The following is a 17125-nucleotide window of genomic DNA, read 5'->3' on the forward strand; positions in this document are numbered from 1 at the left end:
GAATTGAACCCGCTCAGAGTTCATGCTAACAAGAAATTCTGGTCAATGAAGGCAGATAAAGGAATTGTAAATTACTGTATTTAAATTAGTCTGGAATTCCAGAACACATGCTTGGATAATATGAAATAAAGCTGCCTAAATATGAAGCTCTCATTAATTTAGTGGTCATAGTGAAACTTAAAAATGTCTATATTACAAGACCCAAGGCTGCTGGAATAGCTTGCCGGTGTCATTGAGTGTTTAAATCGCTGCCATTTTCCAGGGGTTAGAGCGGAGAATAGGAATCAGTGGTCTTCGGATTTTGCTCTCATCTGTCCCAATAGCTCTATGAGGAACTGTGGGTGGACTGTGAAAGCTGACCTCAGTATGCTTTTACTTGTATCACAGAAGAGTTTGACTTCACTTATTTATGATAGCTTGGGAACGAATTCTACAGGAACATCCTGGTGCTCATTGCCACGGCACACACCCTTCCTTCTCATCTATCAGCTTTCTTTCATGGTGATCTTCACCAGTGCTCTTCAGACCAGCAGTGCCAGGCGCTAGAAAAGCACAGCAAGGAGCCAGAGCGGATGGGCAGGCAGAGATGTAGTCAAGTAGTTCAACAAGGCCAAGTGCAAGGTCCTGCACCTGGGTTGGGGCAACCCCCGGTATCCATACAGGCTGGGGGATGAAGGGATTGAGAGCAGCCCTGCAGAGAAGGGCTTGGGGGTACTGGTGGATGAAAAGCTGGACATGAGCCAGCAATGTATGTTTGAAGCCCAGAAAGCCAACCGTATCCTGGGCTGCCTCAAAAGAAGCGTGGCCAGCAGGTCGAGGGAGGGGATTCTCTCTCTCTCTACTCCGCTCTGGTGAGACCCCCCTGCAGTACTGCATCCAGCTCTGGGGTCCTCAGCACAGGAAAGACATGGAGCTGTTGGAGCGGGTCCAGAGGAGGGCCACAAGAATGATCAGAGGGCTGGAACAGCTCTGCTATGAGGAGAGGCCGAGAACATTGGGGTTGTTCAGCCTGGAGAAGGGAAGGCTCTGGGGAGACCTTGTTGTGGCCTTTCTATACTTGAAGGGGGCTTATGAGGAAGTTGGGGAAAGACTTTTTACCAGGGTCTGTAGTGACAGGACAAAGGGCGATGGTTTTAATCTGAAAGAGGGTAGATTTAGACTGGACATAAGGAAGAAATTGTTTATGATGAGGGTGGTGAGACACTGGAACAGGTTGCCTGGAGAAGTTGTGAATGCCCCATCCCTACAGGTGTTCAAGATCAGGTTGCATGGGGCTTTGAGCAACCTGATCTAGTGAAAGATGTCCCTGTCCATGGCAGGGGGTTGGACTAGATGATCTTTAAAGGTCCCTTCCGACCCAAACCATTCTATGAGTCTATATAGAGTTGGAGTTCAGTTTAGCTGTGGGCTCAGGACAGTGTTGCCCTGTTACCCTGACGCTTGGTGGCTGCATCAAGCCTGGACAGACGTGTTGTTTCTGCTCGTAGTTCCTGTGGCCACCGGCCAGGCAGCAGAAACCTCCCCCATGGATCAGTTCCAAACAGGATGGAGGGAGGTGGGAAGTCTTCCTGCTGCAGGGACAGTACAGGATGGATGGATGGGTGGATGTGCTGCTTCTCACCATTTTGGAGCTGGAAATCTGAAGAGTTTGCTGCCCCTGAGTCCCGGGGGAGCACTGGCTATGTACAAGTGTGCTCTTATATTCCTGGGCTGGCCAGAGTGGTCTTTCAGCTCTTATCTTTTATTCTATCTGGCAGCATTACTAATCAAAACCATTTTTGACGGTTGTCATGTGCTTTCTGCAGGCTGGCTTGCAGCTGTTTTCTGTCCTTCTGCTGTGCGATTGGAAAGGCTTTAGCTGGCTTTGGTGGTTTGCTTCTCAGATGCAGAAACCTCTGTTCAGTGCTGGTGGTGATGCAGCCTTGTTTGGACCTCCTTTCTCTGGCATTTCTGTCAAGGCAGAGGAGATTAAATGGCCTATTTCTCCAGTTTCCCATGCTGGCTGCTGGCCTGGTCTTTGGATAATTCAGTTCATAAGCATTATACTGCTGGATTTTATTTTTTTTCTGGCTTCCTGATACTTAGTTAATTGCAGCGTTGAGCTGTTCAGTCCTTTCTGCAGAGAAAACTGGAAAAAGGTAGAAGTCAGTTACAGGCTGGGACCAGGAATCCCATTTAAATACCAAGCATTTTCTGGGAGGGGGGTGCGAGGAAGGAAAGGGAGAAGAGAACAGGTAAGAGAAGAAGTCAGGAGAAGGAAAAAATTATCATAATCTTGGAAAAAGTTACAAATGCCACAACTGCAGACTACTGGGTTCAGATTAAGATAAATAAATACGAATGCTTTTATTTCATCCTCTTGGCAGCACACGATGCTTGATTAGTTTTGTGCTTGGTTCATTTGTTGAATGTGTGTTCTGCAGCTGTAAGTTTTAAAGCTCTTTTAAGGAGAGGCTGAGGTTCGTGAGCCGGTCTGCACCGAGGGGGTGTTCCTGCAGTGGAGACGTAGCGAAGGCTAAATGCAAAGTCCGTCACCACCATGCGTATTATCTTTTGGGTGTTATGAAGCTCAAGGTACTTAGGTAGTAGGGTAGAAGTAAATGAATTTGTAAGAGAGTTCATTAACCCTGAAATTGCAGATGTAGTTCAACGGGCAAATGGAATTTGTTAGTGTAATAAAATTGCACTGAACTGGTCAAATAGTTGTGTGTAAATTTGAACCTATGTTTACAATTCTAAGGAAGGAGCAAGACCTAACTCAAAAAGAGCTACCTGTGCTATTAATCTTGTTACTTTTAATACTGGTTTATTCATGCTATATTAGTGATGAGTTTTACAAAACCTGAAACATCTAGTTAGGGAATCGACATACATTTATTATTTGAGAAAGGAGAACCGTTTTCAGTTAGTGCTTCTGTTGTATAAGATACGTGGCCATGTATGTGCTCTATTTGCTTTCTGCCCTCTAATCTTCAAGCTGGTCTTCCCTCCACCCCCATAAATTAGAGCAGATTTGGCCCTTGTCTTGTGCATCCAGGCCTTCCACAAGATAGTCCTGCAAGCTGAGAATTGTTGGGACTTGTGAATATGGCGGCTATGAGTCCTTCCATTCCTCATGTGCATCTTTTTTTTCATTTGGAGCAGGCAGTAAAATGGGATTCTATAATAGAATTGTGTTATCCTTGTAGTAAAGGTGCACAAATGTTGTACAGGTAACCAGAGGGAAAGGGAGATCAAATATTACCGAATGCAAAGCTAGGTGTTTGGTGCAGTATTTTCTCTTGGTGTTCGCATTCTGAAAGCTGAAAATGGAAAAAAAAATTAGAGACGTTTCAGAAAATGGGTGCAAGGCTATCATGAGCTCTGTAAAACATGCTTTACGGTGGGATTTAAATTGTTTAGTCTTTATAGACTTCATAGTTAAGTTGCTTTTATAGAAGGTAAAGGTAAGAAGTAATTTGATCTGCTAGTGTCTGAATATGTCTCACATATGTCAAGTATATACTGATCTACTCATTGTACAGGTAAGGTTCAAATGGTTCAGTAATGAAGGCAGAGGCATTCAGACTCCTTTAAAGTTAAAAGACAGAGGTACATGGAATTCACACCTGTAAAATGGAATGAATGAAATTTTTTATGATTTTCCAGAAAATAAGAATTTAAATATATGTCTCTTTAAAAGTGTGAGTTCAGCTTCAGTGTTGTATTTTAACATATTTTAAATTAATAAAATAGAATGGCAGTAAATTCTACGTTGGTATTGTAGTAATTTCATCAAAAGCTGTAACAATAAATAAGCTCATCAGTTAAGTTAAATCTGTCACCTGGAGTAAGGTTTAGATGGAGAGGGTTGCCCTAAACCTGAAATTTCGTGGACAGAAATTAGGAAAAAAATTATTTCAGAAACTTCTTGTACATTTTCCTATTCTTTATTGCTTCTGAATCTCACCTAATCTCTTTTGTATAGCACTTGTGCTTGTTTTCAAAAGCTGTGTGATGGTTAGCTAATAAGGGCTATAACAATAGTTCATTTGCAATATGTAATCAAGTTGAAGAATGTTATTGATGATTTCGATGGGCTATCAAGGACTTTTTTTTAATGTAACTTGCTTTTTGTGGAGAAACACAAATTTTACAGGCCAGAGCTGTCAGCTCACTATTGTAGCCAAGATCAGCAAACTTAATAGGAGTGAAAAAAAGTCTTTTGTGGTATTCCATCCATTTTTATTCTTATAACAAATTGCACCATTTTCATTTTAATTAAATCTGTAGATTACTATGAATGTCTTCCAAAGATCTGTGCCTCTCAGGACATATCTTTAAAAAGGTTTTTTTTTTTCTTTTTTAAATGCACATTTAGAAGTAGATGCCAAAATTTGTCAGGTGATTAAAAAGCATGCATTTGTAAATTAATTATTTTCCATTAGCAGTCTGCTCCACTGCTTGCATTTGGAGTTTAACTTCGGTAAAACAATAAAACAAAACTGTTGAATTATGAAGTATTATAAAACCATTTTATTTTTGTGAATACTTAGAAAATTCAAAACATCTGGAATCTAAAGTACTGTTTTTCTTGCTGTTTTTCCTACAATTTCCATCAATAATGAGCAATTATTTTCCACTTTAGTTCTGGTTCATACAAGTGGTTTCTTTTTTTTTTTTTTCCTAACCCACTTGCAAGGAATTTGAACAGAAGCGACTGCTTTCTTGGAGGAGGAACAGTTGGTCATCTTTGTCTGGAGATGACATTAGAGCTTGCACAGCGTTACAGGGTGGTAAGATACATGAGGCTGCCATTTCACCTCACGTATAATGTAACACAGTATACATTCCTTACAATGAAGAACAATTTCAGGATTCGGTAACTATCAGCTTGGGAACACATTTATTTCACACTGAGATCACTCAAACCATCTGTTGATAATTTCCTTTCTTATGGACTTCTGACTCGCATCTCTGAATAGAAGTATCTAAAGTCATTGCCTAAGCCTGTAATGATTCTTATTTAAGGCTTATTCACAGTGAATTGAAGGCAAATAAATCTTTAATTTTTACAGCTTCATAAAAAAATCTGATTGTAATGAAATATTTAATGCTAACAGAGGCAGAAGCAGTTAAAAATGATCTAAATTCCTAGTTGGCAGTTTCTTTGGGAAAACTATTATTATTTCTTAAATGGACATTTTTGCCTTTTTAATCGGTTATCCTGACACAGTGATAAGTATTTCCAATCGGTTGTATTTCATAGTCACAGTTACACATCCTAACATAAAATACCAGATTATTTTCATTTTTTCAGCTTTTAAAAATTGATGTAATTTATGTTGCATCTTCAAATTAGGAAGCAGTAAATGTATGTAAAAACTTGGCATTCAGTGGACAAATGTCTAATATAAATATGTGCAAGCATTTTGGAAGATATTTTAAGGATTGAAAAGGGCTGACATTACAACCAGGTAATTAAACTTATTCTAAATGGCATGTAGGTGTGAGTGCCTCTGCTCAAGGATACTGTGAATTGTGAACCAAAAGAGCCGTGAAGCCTGTTCTGTGGGGCAGAAGGGAAGTTTTGACGTGTTGCCTAAAAGTATGCTAAACTTCTCCAATAGAAATCTATTGCTGAAGAAGTCCGAGAAATTATTTTATTAGGTAGCCTGTGTTGAAAGATAGATTAATTTTTGACAGAGCAGTATTCTGCACGTTTTTGTCGGATATAATCCAATTTAATAAAAAAACTTCCTATTTCAATATACTTAATACTTTTTTAAGAAATGTATTTAAAGTTGTAACATTTGTGTTTAATGGATTTAAACTTCATCAATATTGAAACAAGTTGTATGAGAATATTATGCAGCATGAATATTGGCTATTATTATACTAATAACTTTGGTAGATTTGAAATTGAAACCCAAGAATATACCAGGGAAGATGTGTTCAATAAACTGGATTTGTAGTCAAAGTAGATTTGATGTTTGTAGGGGTCCTTTTACTATCAGCAAGATACTACCACATACAGAATTTCAGAGAGTATACAAGGTGTACGAGCATATTGTTCTTTTTTCATTACTGTTGTGGGATTTTTTCATTCATGCAGCTTTTTTTCCCCTATTCGTTATGGAGCATTAAGTATCATGGAGTTTGTCTTTAACATTTAAAAAAACCAGAGGTTTTTTGCTAAATTTACATTTTAAATTTCTCCACCCCCATGCTTATTCCTCCATATTCAACCTGTACAGGCTTGGGGATGAGTGGCTGGAAAGCTCCCCCGCAGAAAAGGACCTGGGGGTGTTGGTCGACAGTTGGCTGAAGATGAGCCAGCAGTGTGCCCAGGTGGCCAAGAAGGCCAACGGCATCCTGGCTTGTATCAGAAATGGTGTGGCCAGCAGGAGCAGGGAGGGGATCGTGCCCCTGTACTCGGCGCTGGTGAGGCCGCACCTCGAATGCTGTGTTCAGTTTTGGGCCCCTCCCTACAAGAAGGACATTGAGGTGCTGGAGCGTGTCCAGAGAAGGGCGACGGAGATGGTGAGGGGTCTGGAGCACAAGTCTGATGAGGAGCGGCTGAGGGAACTGGGGTTGTTCAGTCTGGAGAAGAGGAGGCTGAGGGGAGACCTCATCGCTCTCTACAACTACCTGAAAGGGGGTTGCAGAGAGGTGGGTGTTGGTCTCTTCTCCCAAGTGACAAGTGATAGAACGAGAGGAAATGGCCTCAAGTTGCGTGAGGGGAGGTTCAGGCTGGATATTAGGAAAAATGTCTTTACTGAGAGAGTGGTGAAGCATTGGAACAGGCTGCCCAGGGAGGTGGTGGAGTCACCATCCCTGGAGGTGTTCAAGGAGCATGTGGATGTGGCATTGTGGGACATGGTTTAATGGGCATGGTGGTGTTGGTTGATGGTTGGACTTGATGATCTTACAGGTCTTTTCTAACCTTATTGATTCTGTGAATGCCAGCAGGATGCTTTGTGTTTTGGGATTTCAGTGTGGCTTGGCTTGTCACAGCTAGAAACTGCAGAAGAAAGGATGGCCTTCCACTTGGTTGGCATGAAGCGTTTCCACCACTTATGGAGAATTTGGGGAACTGGGCTGTGCTTCTTTGGGAAGCACAGGGAATTTACAGGTCATCTATGAATTGCATTTTTTCATGGACTTGTCACTGAAAACGTTGTGAAATACTGGAACAGGTTGATCAGAGAGGTTGTGGGACCTCCATCCTTAGAGTTGCTGAAAACATGCCTGAACAAGCCCTGGGCAACCTGCTCCAAGGGGCCCTGGGTAGGTCCAGATGACCCGGATGGTCTCTGCCAAACAATTCTATTTGTGCCTGCATTTGTGGGGCAGAAAGGAAAAAGCTGGAAATTGAAGACAATATGTGAGTTTGTCCAAACCAGAAGTGTTACAGATAAATTCAGATTTTAAGACTGGCCAAGTTTTCCTAGCGTGATCACTTTTATCATTAGTCTGTGTGATGTTACGGTTTTGTGAAGGTGCTAAAGAAATTTCTGAATGGTTTCATCTTGTTCTTCTTCTATGTAAGACATTGCCTTACTAGACTGTCAACATGTTATTCACACTTACTTTTCTTTGTAGAAAGGATACAAACTTGAAACGTTTTCTGCTAATGCCCACCTCCTTCACCTTAATCATTACACCAGCACAGGATCACAGAATCATTAAGGTTGGAAAAGACCTGTAAGATCATCAAGTCCAACCATCAACCCAACACCACCATGCCCATTAAACCACGTCCCGCAGTGCCATGTCCATATGTTCCTTGAACACCTCCAGGGATGGTGACTCCACCACTTCCCTGGGCAGCCTGTTCCAGTGTCTCACCACTCTCTCAGTAAAGACATTTTTCCTAATATCAAGTCTAAACTTCCCCTGGTGCAACTTGAGGCCATTTCTTCTTGTTCTATTGCTAGTTACATGGGAGAAGAGACCAACACCCACCTCACCACAACACCCTTTCAGGTAATTGTAGAGAATGATAAGGTCTCCCCTCAGTAAGCAGTAAGTTTGGGTCTGATTACTCTTTTGAAAGATGTACTTCTTTAAGTATCTTCTTGGATTTTGCATACCTAAAAGCCCTATAACTTTTTCTCCAGCCTTGTCATTGTCAGTGTATGAATAGGTGGCCGCATCCCCCCCACGCTGTTTGGGTAGGAAGCTGTGATTGTAGTGCTAATCTTCTTTGTGGTACTCGGACATGAAGAGTGGCGCCCATAGAAGCACATCTGTGGTGCAAGATTTGATGTTGCTGTGATTTTTTTTTTTTCCTTGTTTCTGAATGGTTTTGACATCTGGCATTAACGATGTGAGTACAAGTGTATTAAGAGAGATCTTTTACTAGGAGATGTGAAAAGAAAGTCACACACACCAGTGGTTTTCAAAAGAAACAAAAGTAGCTTAGCTGTATTGACAGAATGCTCAATTTGGTTGAAACATCCTTAAAAATGTTGGTGAAGAAGCCAATTTTGGGAAATACAAAAGGTTGTATGAGGTTCACTTCATCTGTCAAAGAAGAAAGGTTTGAGAAGAAGAATCGCACTTGCCAATTGCCCTGCCTCGTCGCAGGTGTAAATCACAGAATTCTGTAATACATGAAAAAACATACACATCTTGCAGTGTAATGTTGTAATACATCTTGCAGTTCAACGTTCTGGAGCTCACGCATTCATTTATAGATGGGGGGGAAACATAAGGTAGTTAAAAGCTCTTCTATAAAATTCTTTTCTGCAGGCAATTATTTAGAAAAGGGTAAACCCCACTTAACCTGTATCTAGGAAGACTGAGGAATAAATCTCAAGAGATGGCTTTGATATTACATTTGTTGAGATAGAGCTATCTTAACGTAGTGTAGCATCAATGCAGCAGGTCTTGCAGTCATGTAAGCATTGAGCTGCTTATTTTTTAAATCGCTATTTAGAAGGTTAATCAGCTACTGCGAACTACTTTTATTTATAAACTTTCTAAACATTTTTTCAAACAGCCTGCTAATTACTTTTTGACATAGATCCTTAAATGCTGGAATATATTTTTTTTATTAGAACCAGTTATTAAAAACATGCTTCGTTGCAGTTGAAATTGAAACCGGCTTCACTACTTGCTATGGAAACAAGTCTTTAAAACAAATCTGGTTTTGTGTATACTGATGTGCCAATCCTTGGTTTTATGTAACCAGTGAATTTTTTTCGTGCCTTTTTGCAACCGGCTTGTAGAAAGGAACGTGATACAGAACGTATGCTTTTTTGTATTATAGCCTGAATTAAGAGTCAGTCATCTATGTTTGTGTCAGAAGTATGTGCTAATTGTCCCACTGAATTAAAGAAAGAATGGGACAACTAACACAGAAAGGTATGCAACCTAACTGAAGATTAACCTAATTAAAGATTTCCCCAAAGTTGTGTTCCCTGTCATTGGCATATGACCATGTTGTGTTTTGTAATGCCACCATTGTTAAGAGTTAAGAGGGGTCAGGTGCTTTTAGGAAAAGAGTTGCATCAGACTCTTGTTTTTTTGATACTTGTTTGTTAATTTAAGTGTATAATATTAAACAGCAATTTTTAAAATTAATTAGTTTCATGAGTTGTAAAGTACCATGTAGCTATTTTTTCCCCTACTATCCCACTTTTACCTGACAACCTGTGGAAGACCATTATATGGGGCTGAGCACCTCTGACCTGAATGAAGAGTCTTGTGCATCTGCTGCAGTGTCGCGGGAGGTACCGCGCACTGTTTAGATGGTTACTTAAGCTGAGACCAAAATCTTCGATAGACCTCTCACCGTGCAGTAAACCTTTGCCTAACCTGTGCAGATTGTTCTAAATAACTTACCGAAGTGATTCAGTTGTAAAATGGGTGCTAAAGGTAGCTGACACTTGAAAAAATGTTATGAAAGTTGAAAGAAATCTTAATGAGCGGGGTGGTCTGTTTTTTAAATAACTAATTTGTGTGTGTGTTTGTTGATACAGGCCACAGAAACATTGTTCCGAATGGCAGTAGCAAGAGGAGCTATTACACCTTTAAGACACGGAGAAGTAAGGCTAAATATATCCTTTTTTTCCCTCCCCCACCCCCCCATGTGGTATAATGTTTTATTAATGTAAAGCTTTATAAATTCTTGGGAGACACATTGTCTTCAGGTAAGTGATGAGGGCTGATTATATATAACTTGCATACCTACATTATAGGGTTTTTTTCTAAAGGAGAACAAGAATTTAAATCCTGCCCAGTGGGAGATGAAGTATTCTTCAAAAAACACTCTGTTTTTCTCTTTGCCTGAATTATAATTTAGCATTATAATAGAAGTGACTCACAAGACTGTCCTTTTAGCCAGGTAATTTTTCACTGGATTTTCTCTATTAAAAATTGTAGAATTTAAAGAAATTCATATGAGGTTGATCTTTGTTATTGGGTAGCTGTGGAGAGGTTACTTCATCCTGTGTCTGTTCCTTTCAAGAAATTAGTAACTTCAGGTATATGAAGTATTAATACATGAAATATTTTGAAGAGGATAAACATATTTGAATATTATGTTGCTCATACATGCTTCTGTTGATGGTGAATATTTGTTTCCTACTTTGTGGTTTTATATGAGGTAAACATTGTTCTGAACATTGCTGATTAAATGTTTCCAATATTAGGTGTGGAATTTATGCTTAGGTTGAATTTAATTTAAACAAAAAAATAATACTGTAGTCAGTCATGACACTGGAAATGAGAACTGATCTGGTCATTGCCACAGCTGGATGCTGCAGTATATAGGGTTTTAAATGTAGAGACCTTACTGTTTTTTCATGGCAATCTGATTTTGATCAAATTCTTAGGTAACTTTCTGAAAAGTTCGTATAGTAGACACAGCATTCAATCTGGAATCTAGACCTAGACTTACCCTGGAATCCCAGCTGTGCTGTAAAATGTTCCTTATGCTGATGAAGTTGTCTTAATTTCTCTTTTGAAATGAAGTAATATATCTTTGCATCAGTGTCTGAAGATGTACCTGAGATTTCTTGTCCTGCCATTGTCCGTAGGTTTAGCTTTTCTGAATATGGATCCTTTATACTTCTTATGTGCTGCTCTTCATTCTTCTCTACAGAAGAGCGTAATGCAATTTCCAGAAGTGTTAGTTACGGAGTATGTGCAACCCTTCCAAATTCTCTCTGTTTAGTGTTTTTCAGTGAAGGGTACTTAATTGTCTGTGTTTTAATGATCAGGTTGCCCAGAGAGTTTGTGGAATCTCCATCCTCGTAGTTACGCAGTGAATGGTGTGAATTATGGAAAAATCAAATGATACATTTTTTTAAAGTGTAACAAATTGTGTCATGCAATGCAAAATACTGGGATGATTACAGGCATAATGATCTCTGTTGTGAACGGTATTAGTCATTTCTGTGTCTGATAACCTCTTCTGTTGAGCCAGTTCAGCTCGCTGATGTGGTAGAAGTTGCTCTACTTTTTTCTTCAGATATTCCCTCTGATCTTTTATCAATTAAACCGCCCCAAGGGCTAGAGAGAACCAGATGAGAAGTAGCAAAATAAGTGGTGAGAGGATGTAGCCATGATTAGCAAGAAAGGAACTGGGTGAAAGTGCATCTATTTGATGATGGTGAACTTTACATTGGTGTACTGTGTCCTGTGACACTATTTTTCGAGGTATTTCCTGGGCTTCAGTGGAAATGCAGTTAATGCTAAGCTAGATAATTTATAGATAAAACATTTAAGAATTGTCCGGAGTTGGCTTTTTGTGTAAGAAGGCAGTGGGAGAAATAAAAAGAGCTTTTTCCTCTCTTAAATTTTTATCAGGCTATATGCAGGTTAAAAAAATATTTTGACTCGGGGAAGGTCTTTTCATTAAATTCCATTGTGGAATTATAATTTATTTAGTCTCAAAAGGAGGAATGACATTAATCAAATGAAATTAATTTTTCCAGAAGAAACATATAATTATCAAGAGTCATATTAATTTTTTTTTAGCTCTTCCAAGAAATCGCTAAATGTTTGCACAGTGTGTAAGTAGAAAGGGAGCCAGAAAAAAAGTTGAATATGAACTAATGTTGACTGTATTCTGCTTGAGAAGTGCGAGCTTGGCAGCGAAAATCAAAGCGGAGCAACTTGTTTATTGGAAATTCCAAACTACGGAGGCAGCAGTCCAAATGTGCAAAAGTGCTGCTCAGGTTTCGTAGCAGTACTTAAAAATGTAACCACATTTAAGGGGGGTAAAATTGTTCAATACTAGAAGGCAAAAATCGTGTAAATACTTACTTGTTTTAAATTCATAAATTAATAAAAAGACAATATTCTGTCTGCACAGCTGAACAGATTAATGCACAAACATTTATTCTATACAGGCAAAACAAAGTGCATGGAAAAACTATCTGTTATAATCCAGCTGTCATCACCAGGTGGATTTATAATTTATAAGATTGGATGTCTATGAGAAATCCCTTTTCTTCTCCTTCTAACCTTTCCCCATTCATTGGGACTCATCAAGGCTTTATGCATATAGAATTTTTAATTTTTTCCTTTATTATTCTTGAAGAAATTGAAAAATTAGGTTGTACTGTTTTTTTGACTTTTGCACGTGATTTGTAATATTACTGTTGAGTGTTTAGAGAAGCGTGCTGCCAAAAGTAGTTATCAAATTTAAGTACATAGTGCTAAAAATTATTTAACTGGGGGATATAGATCATAAAGGTTCCTGAAGAATCGTCTCAGCAGTTTCCTTGCTCCTGGTTGGATTGAAGTGTAGTAGCATCCATGGGAGGGAATCAAACCCAGAGACATAATTAATTTTCAGGATTCAGTATAGTTTTTTTCATGTTAATTAGTTATTTCTGTCAGTTGCTTTGTTTTGGGGGTGGAGCGTGAAGCAGAGCTTTGTAGAGTTTATTTGTTTCTGGTAGCACTTCTAGCTTGTTCCCAAACGATCCAAAAATTGCATGAACAGATGTGATCACACCAGATCTATGGCTGCGCTTGTGTGCAGAAGTCTTAGGGTGCGTTTCATTAATGTCACAACGTTTAGAGTCGGTGATAGGCATAGCTGAGAGCTGTGCATTCAGGGTGCCTGGACCTGACACCACCTAGAGAGCTTCTCCAGCTCGCTCTTCTGCTGCTCGTCTTCATGCAGCAGGCTAAGATCTGCTGCCATCTGTTCCTCACACCGTCCAGCCTCTTCCGGACAGAGTTGCTGTCTTCGTGGGTGCTGGCTGACGTGGCAGCAGTGATGGCGTTGAGGAAACGAGCAGCTGCAGCCTGCCTGCTGAAGAGGGTGAGAAGAGGAATAGGAGGAGGCTGGTGCTTCAGAGTTGACTGCTCATGCTTCCCAGTTCTGCATCCCCTTGAGCTTCTGCTGTTGTGTGCTCAGCCCCCAGGGGAGAGCCAGGAGGAGGAGTAAGGGTTGGCAGCAGTGGCTATGAGAAGTCACTGGATGCATGGTAGGAGGATGGAATCCATTTGACACAGGCTAAGATGAAGTTCAATGACTATACACAGGGAGAGAAAACTTCCCTAATTTTAATTGGAAGTGACCAATTTTATTCACATTGAGCACGTGATATACCAAAACCAGTGTGTCACGTAAGATTTGTACATCATGTGGAGGTACTGAACAAGAAGGAAGGAGCTGATTAGGGCAATTAGCTTGCAGGACTGGTGTTCTCAGTCCCTGTTAGAGGAGGGAAACAAATGCCCACAGCCCATCCAGAGAAGGAGCAGGAGGATAAATGGAGAGGGTGGAACCCTTAATGGAAAAAATACTGTGAAATACATAGGCTGACATGGACAACAGAGGTATAATGGTAGAGGCATGATTCCCAGAGAGCTGGAACTAATATCAGCCATGCATGAACTCTGTGGATGCTAACTCATTTCTTATAACATCTTTATGAATTTGTGAACTGTCTTAATCTCTCTTCATCTGAAAAATGCTGGGACTTCCAGGTGGAAGAATTCAGGCATGTATCTTTAGAGTTCATTAAGTCTATCAGGAAGAACCCCATTGCTGCCTCAGAACTGAAGAAGAGAAGGGCCATGCCCCGTGGATTGTGCTCTTCTCTCTGAAGTGTTAAGGCACATGGAGAACCTTCAGTATGGTGGAACTTTCAAACTCTTCATGTAGCGATGGCAAAGACAGGCAAAAAAAATAATTTTGAAAAAGAGAAAGACTTGCATAGGAGAGTCAGAGCAAAAAAAGAGCTTAGGCTGTATGATAGGCTCCATTTTATAATGCCTCCAACAGCTGAGATATTTTAAAGTGGTTTCAAAGAAAGGAATGAAGTCTTCAGTCTGTAGCATTACAATAGAATGCCATTAATTTAGGATATTTGGTGGTGTTTTTCCTTCCCCTCACCCTCCCAGTTATACAAAAGCCTTTGTTCATGAAATGCCATGGGAAATAAAGTATACGAAGGGGTTTCCAGGCTGTGTTATTAAGTTTCTGAGAGGTGCAGTTCACAGTAGCAGTTGGATTTAGGTGGGGTGCCTGAAGAGATACCCATCCAAAGCTGTCTAAGGCTCTGATGAATATTACACCATAAAAAACAGGCTGAGAAGGAGAGACAGGACACACCATTCAGCCTCTGCCTATTTAGCTCATTTCCAGGTGAGTTAATGACCAACCCCCAACTGGAGTTTATGTCAATTTGCTGGTGCTGGCTCCTGGTTACTTAGAAATACCAGTTATATTGTCTGTATGGAAGAATGGGGAAAGTTCAACAAATGCCCACCCACGTATGTGTGTCTTCTGTCTTGGAGATACAGCAGCAGTGCAGCTTAAAGGGAGTTGTCAAACCAGTGCCCTCATAGATAATGAGTATGCAGCATTTTTAGCCACAAAAATACCATTGTCAACCAAATTTGCAGTATAAGTAGATAGAAAAATGTAAGTAATTATTGTACTTTCCAGCCTAAAATGGTGTATGGCCTCACGGTGTAATACATGTAATGATATGCATTGCTATGGCAGTAGGTACTGACGCTTGAAAGTGTACTTTGTTTGAAGATGATGTGTCTTTGCTTTTGTTTAAAGCTATGTTTAATAGAGTTCAGAATTAAATTTTCATTCTGTGTGTTTTCTGTAAGGTAAATAATGTGTAGTGCAAAGCTTTATGAGTTTAGCCCAGATACCTGCAAAAAGTAATTTCTGTGGATTTTGTATTCATAGTAAATACTGATGATACACTTGTGGTTAAATTTTTAGCTAAAAGTTAAACAAGGGGACTGGTAAGGATCTTTAAAATGCAGTTTACTTTACATTTTTACAAGTAAACACATAAAGGTGGAAACAGCAATATGAAACACTTCATGCAACAGTTCTTCTATTAGTTCCACAGACTTTATCCTCTACTTTACTTTTTGCAGTTGCGACAGATGTAAGATGACATAGTCCAAGTGCCACCTGTGTGACTTGGGTTCAAGCTTTAAAACAAGTGCTGGAACAGCTCTCCAGATAACATCAGTTTGTTTTGGTCTGAATAGGAGGGAGCTTAGTAACAGGATGCAATTATTTCCAAATGAGCAATTCTGACATTTTTGTGATAAAATGCTTGTTTTGACAATTCTTGTTCAACAGAGTATTCTTCCTTTAGAAATCAAAACCATGGACTACTTTGTTATATGAGGGGATGTATATGTATTTTAGAATAATGCTATTAAAGTAAATAATAAATTTTAAAATGTTACAAAAAGCTGAAGAAATTGTGCAAGCATTCATTTCTTGCATTTGTGGCTTGCACAAAATGTTAAATAGTAGACCACAAGATTCGGTAGTCGCTAAAGTTGCATTTCTAAACCAATTTTGTCTCTTTAAACGATATGTATGCATACCTATATATATCTGTAGGTTCTTTATAACTGTGAAATTTTATCTTGTGTTGATTTTAAGAAAGAATTTCAATCTAGGAAAGAAGGGGACAATGTTTAAGTGACATTACTGCTAGCTCAAGGTTCCTTGCCCTCTTTCTTCTTCCCTGTCCACCATATCATAGCAGAGTGCAGTGTAGAGTCCTGGAAACTCAGCTGTGGAATTAAGTCATGTAGACAAGAACCTTTTTTATTAATAGCAATAACTGTAATACATTTTTTTTCATGAGAAGGGACTTTCTAATTTTACTTGCCATGGGAGTAATTAGAAAGAGATCTTAGGACTCCTAAATCATATTCAGCTGTGTGCTGTAAAGGTAACATGGAACAGAGTGCTCATTTAAATGATGATCTCTCTTCTATATAAAGGGGTTTATTCTAGAAATTACCGGATTCTACACTTGATTTTTAAATGTTGGCGTTTGTAACAATGATGTTTCTGCTTGTATTTTTGGCCAGCTTCATTTGTAATACATGATATGCAGGAAGACTTCATAAACGATAACATTTTAGGTTCTGAAGAAGTACTGCGAATCACTTGAGATTAATTTTCATTGAAATAAAATTGCTGTGGGCACACTGTTTCCTGTGATTTCAGCTCGGGGGCATACCAGGCCTAATAGCTTACAGGCACTTCAGAAACCGAATGGCAGTGGGATAGCGGACATCTGATTCCCTCGCCCTCGAGCCTTCCTATCACAAAGATGTCTTTATTATCAGGGGTTCAAAAGTTCTGCTCTCACAGACTACCCCAACATCTCTGGTTTCCATGCTTTTGTCTTGAATACTTTGTTACTGTCACGTTAATATGTGAGGAAAGTTTTTTTTTCTCAGATTTACATAAATCTTACAGCAGTAGAGACACTGCAGTTATGGTCCTGAAGGCTCTCTAAATTGAAAAAGCAGCGCTGTTGGTCAAATTGAGCCCCACTTGTTTTCACTGGAAGATAATGCTTCCTAGCAAACCGTGTTTGACATTACAGAAGAAATCTGGTTTGGTACAATGAAAGTTAAATTTTTGTAAGGCCATGTCATAAACATTCATGGGCTTTTTCTGCCTTCAAAGTAGGATTGTCAGTCTCTTGGATCTTATCCTGTAGTGTTTTTCCCTCCTGGTTAAGGGTTGCTAGTAAACAGAAAAATGTGTATTTTTTTAATTTAAAATGTTGCAAAACAGCATCAATTTAATTTAACTAAACCATATTTTCTGAATATGTGGTGTAAGAGCCAAAGTGCCAGTAGGTTTCAGTATTAATTTCTCTTATCA

The 17125-nt window shown here is 39.4% G+C and overlaps 1 protein-coding gene across 2 annotated transcripts in view; it reads left to right on the forward strand.

Moving 5' to 3' along the window:
- The window catches only part of TMEM135 (transmembrane protein 135), a 192627-nt gene that overhangs the window by 67366 nt on the left and 108136 nt on the right, over positions 1–17125 (forward strand). Inside the window, exon 5 of one of the 2 annotated variants that reach the window (XM_059816739.1) lies at positions 9969–10034. The exons of the other annotated variant lie outside the window; for it this stretch is intronic. Within the exon in view, the coding sequence (XP_059672722.1) occupies positions 9969–10034 (66 nt within the window). The remainder of the gene's footprint in view (positions 1–9968; positions 10035–17125) is intronic. 2 annotated transcript variants of the gene reach the window in all.

Source organism: Gavia stellata, chromosome 1 (assembly GCF_030936135.1).
Source record: "Gavia stellata isolate bGavSte3 chromosome 1, bGavSte3.hap2, whole genome shotgun sequence".
In the NCBI taxonomy this organism is placed as follows: domain Eukaryota; kingdom Metazoa; phylum Chordata; class Aves; order Gaviiformes; family Gaviidae; genus Gavia; species Gavia stellata.